The sequence below is a fragment of the Xenopus laevis genome, chromosome 8L, assembly GCF_017654675.1.
Source record: "Xenopus laevis strain J_2021 chromosome 8L, Xenopus_laevis_v10.1, whole genome shotgun sequence".
In the NCBI taxonomy this organism is placed as follows: domain Eukaryota; kingdom Metazoa; phylum Chordata; class Amphibia; order Anura; family Pipidae; genus Xenopus; species Xenopus laevis.
The window spans coordinates 18,467,112-18,487,491 of record NC_054385.1 but is presented as its reverse complement, the minus strand read 5'-3'; the positions used below and the strand labels follow the sequence as shown (position 1 = coordinate 18,487,491).

Here is a 20,380-nt window from a genome sequence, read left to right as displayed (position 1 = left end):
GGCGCTATATAAATACATGTTAATAATAATAATAAGAGAAAGGTTTCAAGAAGGATGAGAGTAAAAGTTTTCCTTGATATTTTCTTGGGGAAATGAATACAGAAATTGATACTGTTACTCAGCCTGCATCTAGTGGAGAAAAGAAAAATAACAGCAATAGGCATGGTATGCAGAAACCCGGTATACAAAAAATGGCGATTCACAGAAAAACCATTTCACATGCAGTCCAATTTAGTTTTATTGCTTTTCTTCACTTTAGTAATACAACAGAACCTTTAACTTGATGGTAACTGCACAAATCCATATTGGTGGCAAAACAATTCATTTAAAAATAAAATTAATTTAAACAGATTATGGAGATACACAGGAACCCCCAGGTCCCAAGTATTCTGTATATTAAGTCTAGACCTGTTCATATATAAGATAAAGTTTCCCTTGCTTGAAGGGGAAGAAAGCAAAGGAAAGGTAAACATTTTGCTTTCTACTTTGCAGCTACTAACTCAGACCATGCCATGTGTATAAAAGAGAGATGACAGCACTATACACACACAAGCAATAATACCCAATGGAAATAAATCTGTTCAGCTACATGGTTACATTTCCCACACAATAAGTTCAGTGGGTTGTTCACCTTCAGTTAATTCTAGTATGATGTAGTGAGTGACATTTTTAATTTTTTATTATTTGTGGTTTTTAAGTTCATTAAGCTTTTTATTTAGAAGCTCTCCAGTTTCAGCAATCTGGTCGCTAGGCTCCAAATTACCCTAGCAACCATGTACTGATTTGAAAAAGAGACAGATTATGAATAAGGGAGGTTCTGAAAAGACGAGTAATAAAAAGTAGCAATAACAATACATTTGTAGTCTTACAGGGCAACTGTTTTTTAGATGGGGGTCAGTGATCCCCGTTTGAAAGCTGGGTCAAATCATTTAAAAGCAATAACAAATAAATAATGAAGATCAATTGAAAAGTTGCTTACAATTCTGTATTCTAGAACATAACAAAAGTTAACTGAAAGGTGAACTACCCCTTTAAGTTTGGAAAAGTAAGTATCTAAATTTTGTCATGAAGTAGTTTTTTCAGTTAATCATGTATTTTTGTCATCCCTGTCAAGATGATTACATTTTAGGAGAAACTTTAGTTTATGGTGGATACGAATGTAAATTTACAAAGATAAGCATTTTTCCTGACAGTCATGTGACACTATTCTTCCTTACTATCCAAAAAAAACAGTCCCACTTCTGTCTTATGACAGGAATTCTATCTTTATCATACAGTAGTAGTCTCACAAGTGTAATGGCAACTTCAGCAATTATTTGCCTCTGAAGACTTAGGGTTTCCATTTAGAACACTTAAGCTAAGAAAGGCCTCAAAGTAATGCTGTCATGCTGCTCAGTTAGCATGGGGGCTACATTTGGCCAGGCCCCAAGGCTGCTAAAGATAATCGCATCAACCCCTCTCTAGAATATTAACGCCAATAAGACAAAGCCGAAAAAAAATAATATATTATTGCAACCCTTGGTTCTGTATGAATCAAGGCAAAATATACATGGAGCCAGAATATTCTCATAGTAATTAAATGGCTTTCCACTCATTTCTCCAGTTTCCTCCCTCGTTGAGAACATAAACTGGTGGGTGAAACTTTTTCTGAAGAGAGTATGATCATTTGTTATTAGTCCCCGATAAGGCAATTAGATTGTAAGCTCCACTCGGGGACCCGCGGGTTTCCCCACAAAAACCTATGGCACCCTGTGGATTGCGGGTAATAGTTTCGGGCACAGGTATAGACTTGGGTCGGCGGTTCTGCGGGTCGGGCTGCGGATCTTCTCAATAGAGATTTTTACTCCTTTTTTCTGATCATTCCTAGTTCCGATGATGTCACTTCCGGTTTACAATGACAGCACTTCCTGATGGTCAGAGGGTCGCGGGTCCGGGTTTGCGGATAATGTACTTGTGGGTCGGGTAGCAGGTCCAAGCGGGTAAGAATGCAGGTTGCAGATTGCTAGTACGGGTTCCAAAAAATGGACTACTTGTGCTTAAAGGTGTAGTTTGCCATTATGTTAACCTTCTGTAAGTAATTATTAAAGCGGTTGTTCAACTTCCAAATACTTTTTTTCAGTTCAGTTGTTTTCAGCTTATTCAACAAAGACTTTTTTCAATTCCTTTTATTTTTTACCGTTTTCCCTAAAGTTTAATGTTCGCGTTTCAGTCTGGCAGCTCAGTGACCCAGGTGCAGATTCTGAACTGTTAGTTTGCTACATTACGAATTTATACAACTAGTTGATACACTTCTCATCTGTGGAATAGTAGCAACTATTGTATCAATTCTAACAGCTGCCTTTCATGAAACATATGGATTCTGCTCAGCAGGGACAAAGATAACAAATGTATCAACTAAATGTATTAATTTAGAACAGTTAACGAGTCGGCGACCCCCCCCTCCCAGATCTGCATTAGAAGGTTAAAATTTAAACTTTACACTTCAATATTACAAAAACTGTCACAACTAGAAAATAGAAAGTAACTGGAAAAAGTCTTTATTTCTGGTGAACTATCTGAAACCAACGGAACTGAAAAAAGTGTTTGAAGGCGAACCTCTTTAAAGGGGTTGTTCACCTTTGGATTTTCCGAGTGATATTCTGAGACTATTTGCAATTTGTTTTCATTTATTATTATTTGTGGTTTTTGAGTTATTTATTTCAACAATCTAGTTGCTATGGTCCAAATAACCCTAACAACCATGCATTGATTTGAATAAGAGACTGGAAAATGAATAGGAGAGGCCTGAATAGAAATATGAGTAATAAAAAGGAGCAATAACTATAAATATGTAGCCTTACAGAGCATTTGTTTTAGGTGGGGTCAGTGACCCACATTTGAAAGCTGGAAAGAGTCAGAAGAAAAAGTCAAATAATTAGAAAAGTATAAAAAATAAATAATGAAGACCAATTGTAAAGTTTCTTAACACTGACCATACTAAAAGTAAAGTTTAAGGTGAACCTTTAAGTTAACTTTTTTGCATGTTATAGAATGCCCTATTCTTAGCAACTTTTCTACTGGCCTTCCCTTTTGTTTTTTAATTATTATTTCCTTCCTCTTCTGCCATGTTCCAGCTTTCAAATAGGGGTCACTGACCCCAGCAAACAAAACACAAATGTTCTGCGAGACTACAATTTCACTGTTATTCTTACATTTTACTACTTATATTTCTATTTAGGCCATCCCTCTTCATCTTTCACGCTGTCATTTAAATCTGGTAGTGAGGGTACAGTAAACACTAGCAACCAGACCGCTAAATAATTCAAAATTATCCACATTTGGATTATTTCCCTTAATAAATGAATGAGCATTATGTTTCTAGCTTGTATGTAACCAAGTTCTCAATATCTAGTTTTATTAGAAACAGTTTTTAGGCCAAAGTTTTTAATTTAAAAGGGTTCACAAGCACCACCGTATATCGGAGGCATGTAAACTTAAACATTAGATACATAATATATGGAGAAAGGTGTGGAAGCACTGCAGCAAATTGTAGGTACGTGTAGAACAAGTTCCACTTGATCAGATTTATGGGCTTGCAGGTTTCAGCAAGTTAATTTGTGTTTAACGTGACATTTATTGCAATGTATTATGTGGTCAGTCTTAAGAAATAGTGTTATATTTATCAAGTGCTATAGACTGCACATATATTTTGATTATACACAGTTACCAATTATATTTTTATATATGTATGGCAACTGCTCAGACCAATTTCAATAGACTTTATGGGGTGTTTAAATAACTACAAACTATTAATGGGTAACTGCCATTTTCAACCCTCTCCTTAGTAAGCAACAAATGCATTTTTGTTAACCCAGGCCAGTGAGCGTGGCAATGATTATAGCCAAATGTTTATCAAATCAACCAGTCTTTAATATAATAAAAATGCCACCTGTCCTGCCATTTCTAAGTAACAAACTTCTATTTCTTTTCAAGTTCCCTTTTCAATTGCTTGACTAGTGCTTTTTTTAGAATTGGAAGTTTCGTTTCCAAAATAGTGATCTGCGAATTGTGTTGGTGGGTTTAGTAAAGGGTAAGCCAATACTACTGAGGTATCACCTGCCGAACACAGAAATTATCAAGGTACTGCAGCTAAATTTAATTATTGTGAACTTGTGCCCAGTGCCTGGAAGGTGCTGGGCCTACAATACCCATAATGAATATAAAATTAGCTAAATACATTATTAAAGGACCCTTTTATACTTCCTTATTTGCATACATAGTGGTATGTCACATTTAGAGGCTCAGTCATTATTATCACCCTATTTTAGTTTGATGTAGAGAGTGATATTCTGAGACCATTTGCAATTGGTTTTATTATTATTTGTGGCTTTTGAGTTATTTAGCTGTTTCGTCAGCGGCTCTCCAGTTTGAAATTTCAGAAATCTGGTTGCTAGGGTCCAAAATACCCTAGCAACCATGCACTGATTTGAATAAGAGACTGGAATATGGACAGGAGAGGAATAGAAAGATGAGTAATAAAAAGCAGCAACAACAATAAATGTGCAGCCTTACAGAACATCTGTCAGTGACCCCCATTTGAAAGCTGGAAAGAGTTAAAATAAGATGGCAAATAATTAAAGAACTATAAAAAAAAAAAGGCCAATCGAAACGCTGCTTAGAATTAGCCATTCTGTAACACAAAAGTTAACTTAAAGGTGAACCACCCCTTTAATAGCATCTCTTGAAGGGCTTACATTCTAACTGCTGTTCTTACTAAATTCAATTTGAGGGAGACAAGACACCAATGTATAATCTTTTTGTAAATGAAACCCACACAAAGCCGGGGGAAGGACAGTGAGAGCAGGTCTGGACTGAGAATCAAAATAGGCTCTGGCATTTCAGGTACACCGAGGCCCAAACAGCCCACACCGAGGCCCAAACAGCCCACACCGAGGCCCAAACAGCCCACACCGAGGCCCAAACAGCCCACACCGAGGCCCAAACAGCCCACACCGAGGCCCAAACAGCCCACACCGAGGCCCAAACAGCCCACACCAGCCCACTAATTACTGACTTTCTATGGGACCTTATAGCAGCTCCTCTGGCATTTGCCAGAACCCACAGATTGCCAGTCCGGGCCTGAGTGAGTGAATATAAAGTACTCAGTGTGTTGGTACAATTAGAATTTATCACATAGCACTATAACAAGACAGCCAGTGGGTTCGTAAAGGGGAACAATCGTGAAAATGAAATTTTAATATGTTTGCTCAAACTGAAATCAGAAACTTTCTAAATACAATCAATGAAACATTCTGCGTTGTTTCTGAAATAATCACGTTTGTTTTCACTTTTCCTGTCTCATCATCTGTTGCTCTTCATTCTGTCTTCATGCAGGCGTTGGGTGTCAGATGAACGATCCAATATATCTTACAGGGAGGGCTCCCTTTCCTAGCAGATGTGTTAGAGCTCACTCAAATAACAGATTCCAGTACAAACCAAATCCAATAAAATAACTGCCTTATGCAGAAATTCTGCATGTAGAGAGACATGATGTCTGGTGATTTTTATAGAGTGAGCTCTAATACATCTTCTAGGCCAGTGATCCCCAACCAGTAGCTTGTGAGTAACATGTTGCTCTCCAATCCCTTGGATGTTGCTCCCAGTGGCCTCAAAGCAGGAGCTTATTTTTGAATTCCTGGCTTGGAGGCAAGTTGGTTGTATAAAAAATATGTGCACTGCCAAACAGAGCCTCAATGTAGGTTGACAATTCACTAATCACAGCACTTATTTGGCACCCTAGTAACATTTTTCATGCTTGTGTTGCTCCCCAAACTCATTTTACATCTGAATGTTGCTCACGGGTTCAAATGTTGGGGATCCCTTTTCTTGGCAAAATGAGCCCCTCCGATTAGATATATTGGCTCTAACTGTCAATGATTATCTGACACCCAACACCTGCATGAAGACTAGGGATGCACCGAATCCAGGATTCGGTTCGGGATTCGGCCTTTTTCAGGAGGATTCGGATCCGGCCGAATCCTCGTTCCTGGCCGAACCCGAATGTTAATTTGCATGTATAAATTGGGGGCAGGTAGGGGAAATACCGTGACTTTTCGTCACAAAAGAAGAATTTTTTCCACTTTTTCCTTTCCTGCCCCTAATTTGCATATGCAAATTAGGATTCAGATCAGTATTTGGCCGGATCTTTCACAAAGGATTCGGCCGAATCCCAAATAGTGGATCCCTAATGAAGAGAGAATGAAGAGAAACAGATGCTGAGCGCGGGGTAGTGAACATATACATAATTATTCCAGAAACAATGCAGAATATTTCATATATTGTATTTAGAACGTTTCTTACTTCATTAGATTACATGTTCCCCTTTAAGACACATCTCTATGGAGAACTCCTGATAGAGAACTATTGAGCTTTTATGGCACCGCTCAAGGTGTCCCTGAACTGTAACTCCCAACAAGCCCTGCTGCCTCTCACACAGCTGCTGGATGAGGAGTTAGACAGTGACAGCAGCTAAAGGGTTACAGGCAGGATGTTGCCTCTGGACTAGCTTTTTTATATATACGACATTTTGTGTAACACTCTGACACTGCGGCGCCTCAGCAAAGACAAACAGAGCCTGGGACTGCTACTGTGCCCACTACCGCATGTTTATACAGAGAAGCGTGTAGCCCACTGGGCAATAGTAAAACATAGCTGTAGCGCAGTACATACCACCCAACAACCCCGCTCTTCGCGGGACGGTGCCGATTTTTCATAACACACCCCGCAATCCCGGATCGCCCAGGGGTTTCGTCACAGTCTCGCGAGATGAGAGCGTGAAGTTACGCTTACGGAACGTGTGCGCGGTGACGTAGTCACGTTAGCAAAAGGAGCAGGTTGCTACTAGCAACAGGGGATGATCTACTTGTCTCCTCAGACTATTTTCTTTTTCTGCTGCCACTTCTGTCAGTGAACAAAGACTCAAACAGATATGGTGTTATTGTGGTGATTGTCTGCCAAACCCTCTGCCACCAGAGTTTCAACATTTAAACGAATGTATTGGTAGAACTGCTCACTAAGACCCCCTACTGACAAATGCTCTTGGTTATTCCCCACAAATTCAGGGTTGCCAGCCAAATTGGGTTACTAATTTAAAGCCCAGGCGGGTTTCTATACCTCCCAACATTTTGGAAATAAAAATAGGGATAATAAAGTTGCTGGGGGAAACTTTGACCACGCCCATTTTAGTGGTCACACCCCCTTATTACCATGTTCATTTTACAAAACTTGGCAGGATATTGAAGTTTGAACATATTTCTGTACTTTTTTCCCCCCAGTTATTACGGTTTTGCTAATGAAGGTGAATTGCCCTTTAAGCAGTCTAACTGACTTATTTGCTTATTTCAAAATTGTTACAAAAGTATCTTATCTGCAGCTGTGGCTGTTCTGGGCTCTCTGCCAAAATCCAATTAAGTTAGAAACTTTGTTTCTTTTTCTGGCTGTTCAGTGCAGAAAGAAACTGGACTTTCCAGTACAAATGAGGGACTGCAGGTTGAGCTGTCAAAAGAGGGACTGTCCCACTGAAAACGGGATAGTTGGGAGGTAAAGGTTTTGAAATTACAAACTAGTAAAAGTACGGATTTGGGCTACTTTTTGAGCCCTGTTTGTACTTTGGAAACCAGCCAACGTGCCTAATATGCCAAGCCTGCGTTTCCCAATGCATTTTGGCTAATGTAGTTTTTGTTTAACAATTTGCCAACTGCCAGGTTTATTGTAAGACTACAATACCCAGCATGCCATGGGACTGACTTGTGTAGAAGCCGGGAGTTACCAGACTTTGGACTCTGTTCTGTACTAAAAGCATTCTTGCATTTTCCTGTGACTTTCCTCAATTTCATACAATTTTGGGGCAAAAATCTGCTGGCCACCAAATGAGGTTGAACTGTTTTACCAATATTTATTACAATTATTATACCTCCTAGGCCCCCCTCTGTAGTTAATCCCCTGGTGACGAGCAAATCTGTTCCATTTTACTTCATGGAAAAACGTGCGAAACTGTGTATCAGTGAAATTTTCACATATATTAATTAATTTTTTAGACTTTTTTTTTCACTGCACATATTGTACTATGTTTGGGCTACTTTTGAAGTGCCTCTTTGCTAGTTTTGGGCTGGATTTCTAGCTGACTTTGACTGGTTTTGAAAATTAGACCTGGCAATCTTTCCCACAATACCCATTGCCCCCAGAGCCTCCATTTCAAATGATTAACCAGAAGGACAATTTATTTTTCTGCTCAAAACTTTGCGTCGCGCCAGGGAACCAAAAATAGAAGGATAATGTAGGAGAAGCCTGGGGGAAATTGACTAAAAATAATGTTCAGTTCCAATCCAGTAGGGACAGATTTCTAAGATAAGACCAGTGACCTGACAATCATGTGTTTTTAGGCTTTTCCACACATAAGTTTCACAGTGGGTGAAATTTACCAAAGTGATCATGGGCTTAGGCTATTTTTTTTTTCTGGTATGATACAGTCTATGTGCAAACTAGGGCATGATTTTTCACAGTTCAGGGACAACACTAGGGCTAATTTAGGAAATGGGACTCATTTATAAACACTGGGCAAATTTGCTCCTGAGCAGTAACCCATCAGACGATTGCTTTCAGTGTTCAACCTGCAACTGACTGACAAAAGCTAATCACTGATTGGTTGCTGTAAGTTACTGCCCAGGTGCAAATTTGACCAGTGTTTACATATGACCCCCGTGGGTTATATTTGAAGTACACAGAGGCCCAAACAGCCCCCAACAGTTCTGATAAATTGTGATTGTGGCATATTACAGATAGGAGTCCCAGTCCTGTTCCACAACCAGTTCATTTCTGCAATCTGGCAAAATAATTGTGGGACTCACCATCAGTCTGGTTCATTTCCTTACCTTTAGCTGGCCGGCATCTGTGCCCTTTTCCATGTGGATGTTCCTGCATCTCCCATTATCGCCATCTTTATGACGCACTTGGTGACATTGGGATATACACAGCCCGAAGCCATATTGTCACTTTAGTGCGTGGTCGGATTGTCATCTGCTCTTGGCTATCATTTCACAGTATTTTGTCATCCAACCTTCATTTAAATTCCCTTGTTATCATTCATTCATTCTGGTTGTACTCAAGCTTTTGCAGTGGGATTTTTCTGGTATTTTGACCCAAGCCTGATTTTATGATACTTTCTGCCTGCTTTGACCCCTTGCCTGTTTTGACCACAACTTTGTCTGTGTCTCAGCTAAAACCGCAGCAGAAAGTTCCAGGGTACCAAAAGGGTATAGGTGAAGACTGGGATCAGTTCTTTATGGAAGAATCAGATTTGTGCCAGCAGTCCTTCCACTAGATTCCAGCCTGCTAGAATAATAATGTCAGGTTTTCTAAACATTTTGTTAAAGGACCCTAAATGTCCAAGCTGAAAGGGGCCAAGTGGCTGTGATGGTGGTCCTGAAGATAGCATGCCTGTCCCTTTTGGGTCTTCCTGTACATGCAGAACGTGGGCCCTGTTAGACTAAAGAGTGCTATAATAAATACATTTATATTTCAAGGCCCTAGGAATTGCACAGCTTTGTAATTAATACCCCAGATGACTAGCTCACAAATCCACCTTATACATATATAACATCCCATTGTGAGGACCCCTGCAGGTCCATGTTGCACTGGCCTATGGATCTTTCCAAGGAAGCTCCACCATCTTACTTCTGTTTCCAGGGATGTGTGATTTCCCTCTGGCAGATTATGGCAGGGCTCTTTTTTTATCCTTTGCTAAACATGCCCAAATATATTTTTTTCATTTAGTGACATCTAGTGGTCATAATTTAGACCACATCTAGAAGATAATGGCACATTGGGCTTTTTGATAGTCCCTTTGTCACCACATTCATGTTTTGGGGAAATAATCACTCCTGGAGTTTTCCTTTAATATCAGTGAGAAGTAGTCCATGGATAATGCTCCAAATTTCATATAAATAACATGAATAGAAAACATGGAAATTTCAGATGTACTGCCCACCGCATTATTTACTCATGAAGCACATCAAACATGGAATGATTTTGAAGCAGTCTGTCAGCTTGCATATATTGTAATATATGGACAAACAATCCCTGTTTTGTTTAAATAGGAGGGCATTTTTAGTAGCTTCATATACAAAATAATCTCTGTAGTGTCCAATAAAACCATTTGGGAGTAGTTTTGCCCTTGGAAAGCAAGTTGTAGATAAAGCCCCCTGTGAAAAATGTATAGTGAAATCGGAAATTAAAGTGACCATAGGACTAGCCAGAGCAAGAACCTTGATGCAGTTGGGTAGCTTGAATATATTGAAATATATGGACAAGATCATCCATGATAGGAAGGTCGTAGCTTTCAGGGACCTTATGCTTAAAATATCTTAATGTCCTTAAAGCGGACCTGTCACCTACACTTAAAAAGCTGCATAATGCAAATCCTTTGCAAATTAATCATGGAACACATTCTTTTTTTCATTAAAAGATCCATACCTGTTATAAAGGTGTTTAAATATATGAGCTGTCAATCATATATTGCCTGCCCCGCCCCTATGCCTGAGGCATAGAGGTGGGCTAGTCAGTTAATTTCACTTTCCATTCAGCAATTCTTACATCACTGCACTTGTCACAATCCCCCTTTCCTCCTCAGGCTCTATAATTGTGTAGTGCATTGCCCATAGGCATTAGGTCCCCCATTCTGGTCCATACACAAGATTTTGGGATGAAACACAATTTGTCCTAATAGCAGTGTTAACAAAATGGATCCTGCCTGTGTGCTGTAAAGTTTAAAGTAAAGTTTATTTTGCACAACTAACATGAAAATAATTTGGAATTATTTCTTAGGGTGACAGGTCCCCTTTCATACATAGGTATGGGTGCAGAGAATGTCTTGTTTTTCCCTGTATGAATATTGTCACATCCTTATTGTACCCGCTTTTAGTTGTGAGCACAATTTTCCCTTTTGCTCTCTTATCTGAAATGCTAACTGCCATGTTTTCAGGCAGGGCAGGTGTCTGCACTGACACTTTCAGGGAATCTCCATTTTTGAGTGTTTTTTTAGGGTGATACAATAGGGAAAAGAGCTTTAATTCTATAATATAAAATCCAAGTTATAGGCTTGGGTACAGTGGGCAAAGTGACTTACAAGATTACAGCTGTTTGTCCCAAGTTTCTCAGTTCTCAGGATAAAATGCCAGGGGAGAGTTCATAGACAGCACTCACTACCCATCTGCTGCTTTGAGGAAGGGCCATTTCCTACTCCAAGTTTTACCTTTAGGCTGACATTGCCATCAGGAATCTATTTGGGAGGCTCCAGGGGTGTAACTACAGAGGAAGCAGACCGTGCAGTTGCCCTAATTAATCTAAAATTTCAATAAATATTTGTAAAACCAGTCAACCTCTAGACATTTTGGGGCCTGAAAGATAATTAGCTGTCGGGCCCAGTAACATCTAGTTTTGCCAATGTTGGGAGCTGCTACTGGTAGGAAAGGAAACCCCATTTATGGACCTATAATTTTCCTGATCAATAAAGCTATGATTTTCTCAGATTAACCCTAAAGCTGTTGTTTTGTAATTATTCTTGGGTTTCAGGGGTAGAAGTCTTTTAAAGCAGTTGTTCACCTTCCAACACCTTTTTCAGTTGGTTTCAGATAGTTCAGTCGACCCTATAAACCAGGCGTGTCCAAAACTTTTTGCAACGAGGGTCAGATTTGGTGAGGTGAAAATGTGCGTGGGCCGACCATTCAGCTTGACATTCAGCCTGACACCAATATCCCTTCAGAGGTAGCTAACTAGCGATTTAGGCCTATCTATTTGAAGTCACATGACATTTCTACTGTGTTATTATCCTTTGTTTCTATAGCTCTGACATATTCCCCAGCCCTGCACAGAGATTTTACATCATTCCCATCAGAGAAGAGTTTCTGCAGCAGCTGAGATCAGACACTACAACTCCCAGCACCCCCTGCCTGGAGCCCAATGGCTCGTGTAATAATCATCCAGAGGGAAGCTCCCCAGCAGCATCAGGAACAGTGCAAATCTCCCGCAGGCCCGGTCCCTCGCTCCCCTGTCCCTCCCCGACCCCACTGCCTCCCCCGACTCCCGGCTGCTCACTATTCAAAGTCACTGCCTCCATGAGCTCAGTGCGGAGCGGCACATCCCGGCGGTGCTCGGGAATTTGAGCTGCGCGATGCGGAGATCCGGGTTCCTGGGCAGCCCCTCATTATCCAGGAGCAGCTCGTCATTACCAAATGCGGCCCGTGATCCATTTTTAATTGGCCTGCAGGCCATAGTTTGGACACCCCTGCTACAAACTGTTCTAAATAGATAAATTTAGTTGATACATTTCTTAGTTTTGTCCCTGCTGAGCAGAATCCCTGAGTTTCATTAAAGGCAGCTGTTAGAATTGATACAATAATTGCTAATACTCCAGAGATGCTGGTGAGAAATGTAGCCACTAAGGGGCAGATTTATCAAGGGTCGAAGTGAATTTGAGGGAATTTTCAAAGTAAAAAAATTCAAAATTCAAAGTAATTTTTTGGATACTTTGACCATAGAATAGGATACTACGACTTAGAATTTGATTCAAAGTAAAATAGTTTGAATATTTGACCATTCGATAACAGATAAGTACTGTCTCTTTAAAAAAACTTCGAATTCAATACTTCGCCAAATGAAACCTTCAGAAGTGCTATGTGAGCCTATGGGGACCTTCTAGAGCAGTTTTCTTAAGTCGAAGAAAAATCGTTCGACCAATAGCTGAAATCCTGCGAATCATTCGAATTTTACTTTGACTGCTGAAAAACTTCGAATTCGATATTCGAAGTATTTAAATTCGATGGTTGAATTTTGAAGTATTTTTATCTTCGAAATTCGACCCTTGATAAATCTCGCCTAAATGTTGCAAAATTAACCTGTTACAGTTTAGAGTCTGCACCTGAATTACTGAGATGCCAGTAGGGTTGCCACCTTTTCTGTAAAAAAAAACTGGCCTTCCTCTATTCTTGCCGTTTTTTCCTATTAATAACATTGGCATCAAGCCATCATTTTTACCGGCCAGGCCGGTAGAATACTGGCCAGGTGGCAACCCTAGCTGCCAGACTATTTGGAAGGTGAACAACCACTTTAATGATAACATACAGACGGAGACAGAGACTGGAACATTCTAATTGAATCATAGTTTTTGGATGAACGGAAAAAAATAAAAAATGGAAAGTAAATGAAAAAAGTCTTTATTTCTGGTGAACAATCTGAAATCAATTGAACTGAAAAAAAGTGTTTTGAAAATGAACAACCTCTTTAATTTTCTTTACACAGTAACATTAATGTGTGCACATTATGATTATAAAATAACTATATTAAATACAATGCAAATCCATTTTAAAGAAAACAAAGAACCAGACCAAGCTTCGTTTAAGGAATGTATTGCACTATGTAGGGATAATGTAAACTTGTAAAGCTTCCAAAAGTTGGGCAGATGTCAATTGGGTGGGTTTAAACATACCGTCAGATCGCATCGGTTCATTAATGCGGCCCTCGATCCGACCACTTGTATTCTTCTCTTTGTGATCAGATCGTTGGGCCCTAGGGCTCAACGATCGGATCAGCCTGATATCGCCCACTTAAAGTTGAGAACATTGGGGATCTGCTTGGTTTGGTAACTTCGCCAAATGAGCAGATCTCCCTATGTATGACCAGCTTTTGATTTATTTTGTCCTTCCTCCATCTATCCATAGGCTGGTTGAAGATCTCATTCAGAATTCCCATTGTTATTTGCCTGCCCATCACGTCTCCGCTGACAATCTGAAGGAACAGGCTAACAAATGCCACAGACACCAAAGGATATGACCAAAGAACAGTTTCTTTTATTTTGTATCTCACACTTTGTAATTCCAGGGAGAACAACATTTACAGCATGACCCAAGCAACAACTTGTGTATATAATGAACAAATGCTCAGGTGGGGTTCACTTCTTCCAGTCTGTGCCGTCCCGTGGCACAGAAACCCAACAGGACTATGAGTGCCATAACAAAAAGGATGAAAAGCTCCAAACCCATCTATAACTGTTGAACGATACAGAGCAAACACCTTTCTTAGGACTTGGCTTAAACACATGAGCTTTATTGGTAACCATGAAACAAACACATCTATCTACAGTAACTGCCCCTTTATTGCAAGAAAGGCATGGATCATTTGGTGACACTAAAAAGAAACAAAATACTTTTCACACAACACACAAAATAAAATCATGAGGCTTTTGTCAAGGCTTTGTAGGTTTGTTTGTTAATGGAAATTAAAGAGCATATGGAATAAAATATCCCATTCATTGAGAAAGACTACTAAAAAAAAAAAGCACCAAACCTGTAAAGTGACTCGCTCACATCATTTCATTATAAAGATTTAAAGTGGATTTCCGTAGTTGTATGCTAAATTGTCTAATCTGCTATATAACATTTGAAATGTTTACACAATGTAAACTGTGCTAATTCAATATCACCCTGCTATATGCCATACACTCTCTTGCAACTACACAACATGAACGACAATAATAAATAGGGAAGGACTCGAGCTCACAACTATTACACTTTGTGCTTATCAGGTTTCCTTTGTTCCTCCATGTCTGTACACATTTGGTGTAACCAAAGCTAGCCTTTCCAGTCTCTATAGTATTGCATTGTTCTCATTCCCTTGCACAGAACTCAAAGATTTGCCCTGCCGTTGACCCGGTGTAGTGCAGTTAGAAAGATATACACAAATATCTATTTGGTCTTCATCGGTTACTGGGCTAAGACACAATTGTATAACTACATAGCCCCTTAGAGTCTGTATAGAACAAACTTCTCCAGAGTTTTCCAAAATATTGCCCAGTGGTGCACACTTTCTGATTCTAATTATAGCACCACAAGGAGGTGTGTGGCCAGGGTGTAATGAGAATATGATCAAGAGTGCACTAATTATTGAAATATGATGAGAAGTAATGTTAAAGATTCCAGCCATCGTCGTATAGACTGTGTGTAGTCTTGGCACAATGCTGACTTCTTAAACAAATTCCTTCTCCATTTAAAGTGCAGTTAAAACCCTTTGCCTATAGCTTGTTCCGTAATAATTTGCCTGCTGTACATGCCTAGAAGTACAGCAACCCATTTCTCTCAAAATATAAATCACCGATCCCAATGGTCACGTCAAAGGATACAAGCTACGGACAAATCTGGCTTTGCCCTTTAAATACCGCTGCTAAGTTTAGCTTTGTGAACATGAAAACAAACATTTCTAAACATTTCTATAGAAATCCTATGGATTCTGCGGAAAGGACAAATGGATCTTTTCTGTGGAAAGGCATAATGGGTTTCATAGACTGAAACAGACTAAAAAAAATTCATAAATGTAAAGATAGCTATAGATATAGTTATAGATAGTATAACTTGCCTAATGATGCCTTTAAATGTTTCCCAAACTGTTCCTCTTGTCCAGATGTAAAAAGAGAAACAATAGCACTGGGAAGTGCAACAGAAGATTTCTCACAAGTCCCATCAAAAGAATATAACCTAGCAATCCTGATGGTGAGTCGATTGTAGCACGGTGTTATAAAAAGGGTGTTCTATTGTAAAAGAGAGGCTTAAAGCTAGGGCCACAACCTAGGGACCTCAGACGGAGGAGAAACGCAGGCTGAGATCCTTATGATGTGGCCCCAGCCTTAATATTGACATGGATAAAGTAAAGTTGGGCCTGTACATAAAAGATCCGCAGGGCCCTACGTGGTCTTCGCCCAACGGAATTTTCAAAGCTGCAGATAGATATCGGTGGATTTTAAGACCGATATCTGTATGGGTGGTCATTGGGAAGGCCACATAGACGTGCAGAGAAGCTGCTGACTTATCATGAAGGGAATAAATCTGCCCGAGTTTGACCAGCGTAAACCACTATCGAGTAACCCACAGCAACCAATCAGCAATTCTGTCGGCTGCCGATAATATCTCTGCGTGTATTGCCGATCATACGATTTTCAGTGGGAGACTGTCACTAGCTTTGTCAGACATAACTATAGTACGATTGCTGTCAGAGGTAGAACATTGGCTGATCTGTTCTTGTACTACTTTATTTGATCGGAATGGTAAGACTTTGATCTGATTGGCGGGTCGGAGATGGGAAAGTCCAATTGTACGTTGAATCGTTCGATTGGATCTTTGCGTCTATGGCCAGCTTAAGCTTCACAATTGTGCCTCCCAATACTGACCCTTTCGTAGGCAGGTTTGTCTATGGTTCTTAGTATTGCAGTGATGTAATGCTAACAAGCCAATCAGATATAAAGTTACTCAGCTTTCCAATGAGTTGCTTGAGATTAAGTCATTATCTAGAATGCTAGGCACAATGCTAGGAACAAGTTGGTTCTACTGTTTGCAGTAAATATACTCCCTAAACAAGCAGAAGAGTTTTATGTAAGTAAATAGCATTATTTTAATGTTTATAGGTCAACTACAGCAAACAGTGAGGTTTTAGTTTGCTGAATTTTTATTATGGCAGTTTGAATGAAAGACTAAAAAAGAAACATATGAGACAAGGAAGTAACAGATAACACAGATAATGGCTCTCTTTTTCTAGAAAATGGTATTTTGAAGGAAGAAGCTGCTGGTGCAAGATGCAAAGCAGAATAGATGGGACTGAAGTGATACAACGTCTGTGAAAATGGGCCTTTTTGGAAAGGCCAGGATTAAACAAGCAATTAGGTAAGCAATCATTTGTTGATCATCGCAAACTGACAGCTTCACGGGCACAACAGAACTTACCATGAAGGCAGCTTTGTGTAAGTCATGAGCCTGCATTATACTAGTGCATTGTTAGTGGCACAACTTGCCCCCAAGCTCTATAACGAGCGGTATTGTCTTTAGTTATGCATGCATGTAAACATACGGTACAGTTCTGCCCATGCCTGTAAAGCATACAGAATATGCGTTCCGTGGATCATAACTTGCACGTCCTACAACATTGGTTTCTGCCATCACTTTCTTGTGTATCTTGGATCTGAACTGGAACTCCGATACACCCAAGAGAATTAGGGAATAAAGTGATCAGTTTTAAAAATGATTGTTTGGAAGAAAACGCCAATTTCCTGGTAACTATTAGCCCTGTTGTGTTTTTGGGATGGGCCCTAATAAGGGGGTTCAGGGCAAGCAGACAAGCTTCTTCTATTGTTTATATTCTGAATACTAAACTTTGGAATTAACTGGAAGTGAGGGAAAGAGATATTTGAAACAGAAGAAAACAAAACTACATATTTAACAGAATTAAAACCAGAGTTCTTCTGAAATGACAAATGAATATTTAAGGGAATATAATGCTGGGCAAACCACGCTGTGGCAACGGTGACCACGATTGAATCAGTGGAGAACAGCAGAGTTCTCAGGCACAGGTTCACAGAATGGGTCACCCTTACTTTAAAGAAGCACAGCTGTGGTAGTCCCTTTTTGACCCTAGCTGCCATTGAGACTAATCGCTGGGTGTTTTTGCTAATTCAACAAAAGAAAGAGAATAATAATAGGTACCACTATATTATTACTACAATATATTACCAGGTCACATTCACTAGAAATCACTAGCAAACACAGGGATAATGGAGATTATTTATATCCTCATAGAACAAGAGCAAAAAGGCTGTATGGTTTGTACTCTTTTCTTTCCGACGCAGCAGAAATAACATTTACTTCATATGATACATAACATGTAAAGTCGTTATGATCACAAGAAGCACAGGATTTTACCTTAAAGTAATAAGCTATACTTGCTGATCAAAGGCAATGCAGGTCCTAGCACTTCTAAAGATGCTAATTCCTACTGGGATTTTCCTGTACCATTTAGGGTCAGGGCACATGTTCAGATTCGGGGAGATTAGTCGCCCGTTGGGTGACTAATCTCCCCGAACTGCCTCCCACCGGCTAGAATGTAAATCGCCAGCGGGATGGCAATCGGTGCACTTCGTTTTCCGAAGTCGCTCTAAGTTGCCTCACAAGGAAACTCTGGGCGACTTCGGAAAACTAAGCGCTCCGAGTGCCATCCTGCCGGCGATTTACATTCTAGCCGGCGGGAGGCAGTTCAGGGGGAGATTAGTCGCCCCGAAGAAGAGGAGATTTGTCGCCGGATGACTAATCTACCCAAATCTGAGTGTGTGCCCTGACGCTTAGGGCGGCCATACACATGACGACTGGCATTCACTGAAAACGATCGGCCCTGGGGCATAATCAGGCCTTGACTGTTCTGGGCTGCTGTAAGATGCCATAAACAGTCACTATTTATTGGGCAGATATGGTATAGCCGACTCTCTTCCTCCTCATCTGCTGATGCACCAGAGCTTAGTCTCAGAAATTAAATACACCATAATGTGGCTTCTAGAAAGGGACCAAAAGCATCTGAATTATATATAAAACTGACTGCACAGACTGATTCTACAGTTTTCTAGACCTTAAACTGCCAATGCAGCCACAGCTGTCAGGTTTATATTGGCTAAGCCTAATAACATCAAGATTCTGTTCCAAGAGAGATGCTTTCAGCCTGGACTGTAAAAAGAACAAACAAAATCTGAGCTAAACATCTTACTGTCATAAAACTCAATTTTGGTTTAAAATGATTAAAGGCCGCAGGGACCAGCTACCCACAATACACCAAGCCACAGGCAATTACATGCACTGCAGGACTGACAGGAGACAATACATTTACTAAACTCTCTGTATCAGTCACTGCCTTAATAAAGTGGCTAGGGTGTTCGTAACCCCACGCAGTGTACAGTTTCTGCAAAATCAGGTCGTTTTAACCCACAATTCAGTGGCTTTGGCAAAGTAACCAAACATTACAAGGTAAAAAAAAAAACAAATAAATATACTGATTAAAGAAAATACAACACCTTTTAGAGCTTGCCTCGTTCCTTCAATGCACGGCTTGTGAGGCCTGCCAAGTACCATCATCAGTTATCATTTTAAGAATTATTTGAACTGTCCAAAGAACAAGTGAGAAAACAAAGCTGCTGCAGTGTAACGCCTATAGCAGCCCTGTAGGTGGCGTATGCAGAAATGGATGCACACCAGTTCCTAAAGCACACACTATTCCATTGCATCAAATCACTTCACATGGCTCCGGTTTCGTCGCACTGGGAATTTCCATGCTGGGGATTTCTCAGTTCCAGAGCAAAACACATAAAACATCATGCGCAGGTAGCTAAAGGCACGGCCCTAAAAGCAGAAACACAAGCACTAAGTGTGACACTACTGACCATAACAGGGTTGGGGGTAAGTGCAGGTGCACCATGTTTCCTCTGAAACCCCCCTTTCAGAGGCTCTTGCTCCGTTGCCAAGGCTTGGAATCCACAAAGTAAAAATATCAAGTACTCTGTATGGTGGGGGCTGCCTTAGAAAAAAATGCACCTTTCAGATTCTGTGGCTTTGAAAGCACAAAAGTTTACATAAACGTGGGCTTTATCTCTAGTATTCATCCACGGTGCTCTCTAGGTACAGGTTCCGGACATCAAGTATTGAGGCCAGCTCCAAAATCTGTTTTTGAAGGTGAAGATTCTCCAACAACTCATCCCGTGGAAGGGGCGGGTAGGTTTCTGGGTAATTCCTGGTTTCCTATTGGATGCAAAGCGGGTAGTTAATGACAATAAATAAAATGGGAATAAGTATATTTGGATGCGTTTAACAAGAGAAAGCTGCATCAGACCCAACTTTATCCTTGCCCTTCTGAAAAAGAATCTACAATGGATTGTTTATAACGGCTCGAAGACCTTTCTGGATACTTACTGTCTTCTGAAACCCTTTAGATTAGGTTTGTGTTTAGGTCACATCTAAAAAACCATTAAATAAATACTATAAAAGGCACCCATGCTCCCAAGGACTTTGCCATACTTCTTCACATCTTTGCTGACCAATCTTTCCTTTGAAATCACATCCAAATGCTGGATATCAATGGCTTTGCTATATGAGAGTATCTTCCTATCCCATCAAACATTCCTTCATTCTAACTGTTGCTGTTCTGCTGTAAAACTCTGCCGATGTGACCCATGGCTCTGTACTATGTTCTATTCTCACATACCTTCTCTCTGTGACCTCATAACACCATTTGGTTTCTTCCACCAACTTTAGGGTAGGGGCACACTGGGCGATTCAGGGAGATTTAGTCGCCTGGCGTCTGATCGCTTGTCTTTTTGGCAAACAATCTCCTCAAACGCCTTCCCTCTGTCTTGCGCCGGCTATAATGAAAAGTCGCCTGCGGCATGGCACACCCGTCGATTCATATTCAGAAGTCGCCCGAAGTTGCCTCACGAGGAAACTTCGGGCGACTTCGGAATACAATCGCCGTGACACACAGTTCCTCCTCTCGT

At 40.3% G+C, this 20,380-nt stretch overlaps 2 protein-coding genes across 12 annotated transcripts in view; both read right to left on the bottom strand.

Moving 5' to 3' along the window:
* gapvd1.L (GTPase activating protein and VPS9 domains 1 L homeolog) overlaps nt 1-6,862 on the bottom strand; it is a 56,419-nt gene extending 49,557 nt beyond the window's left edge. For all 11 annotated transcript variants that reach the window (XM_018229574.2, XM_018229577.2, XM_018229576.2 and 8 more), the window contains exon 1: nt 6,709-6,862. The gene's annotated coding sequence lies outside the window, so the exon portion shown is untranslated. The remainder of the gene's footprint in view (nt 1-6,708) is intronic.
* An 11,649-nt stretch (nt 6,863-18,511) lies between these two features.
* Nucleotides 18,512-20,380, bottom strand: part of LOC108698239 (protein SCAI) — a 77,903-nt gene continuing 76,034 nt past the window's right edge. Inside the window, exon 17 of the mRNA XM_018229573.2 lies at nt 18,512-19,628. Within this exon, the coding sequence (XP_018085062.1) occupies nt 19,482-19,628 (147 nt within the window). The 3' untranslated portion in view covers nt 18,512-19,481. The remainder of the gene's footprint in view (nt 19,629-20,380) is intronic.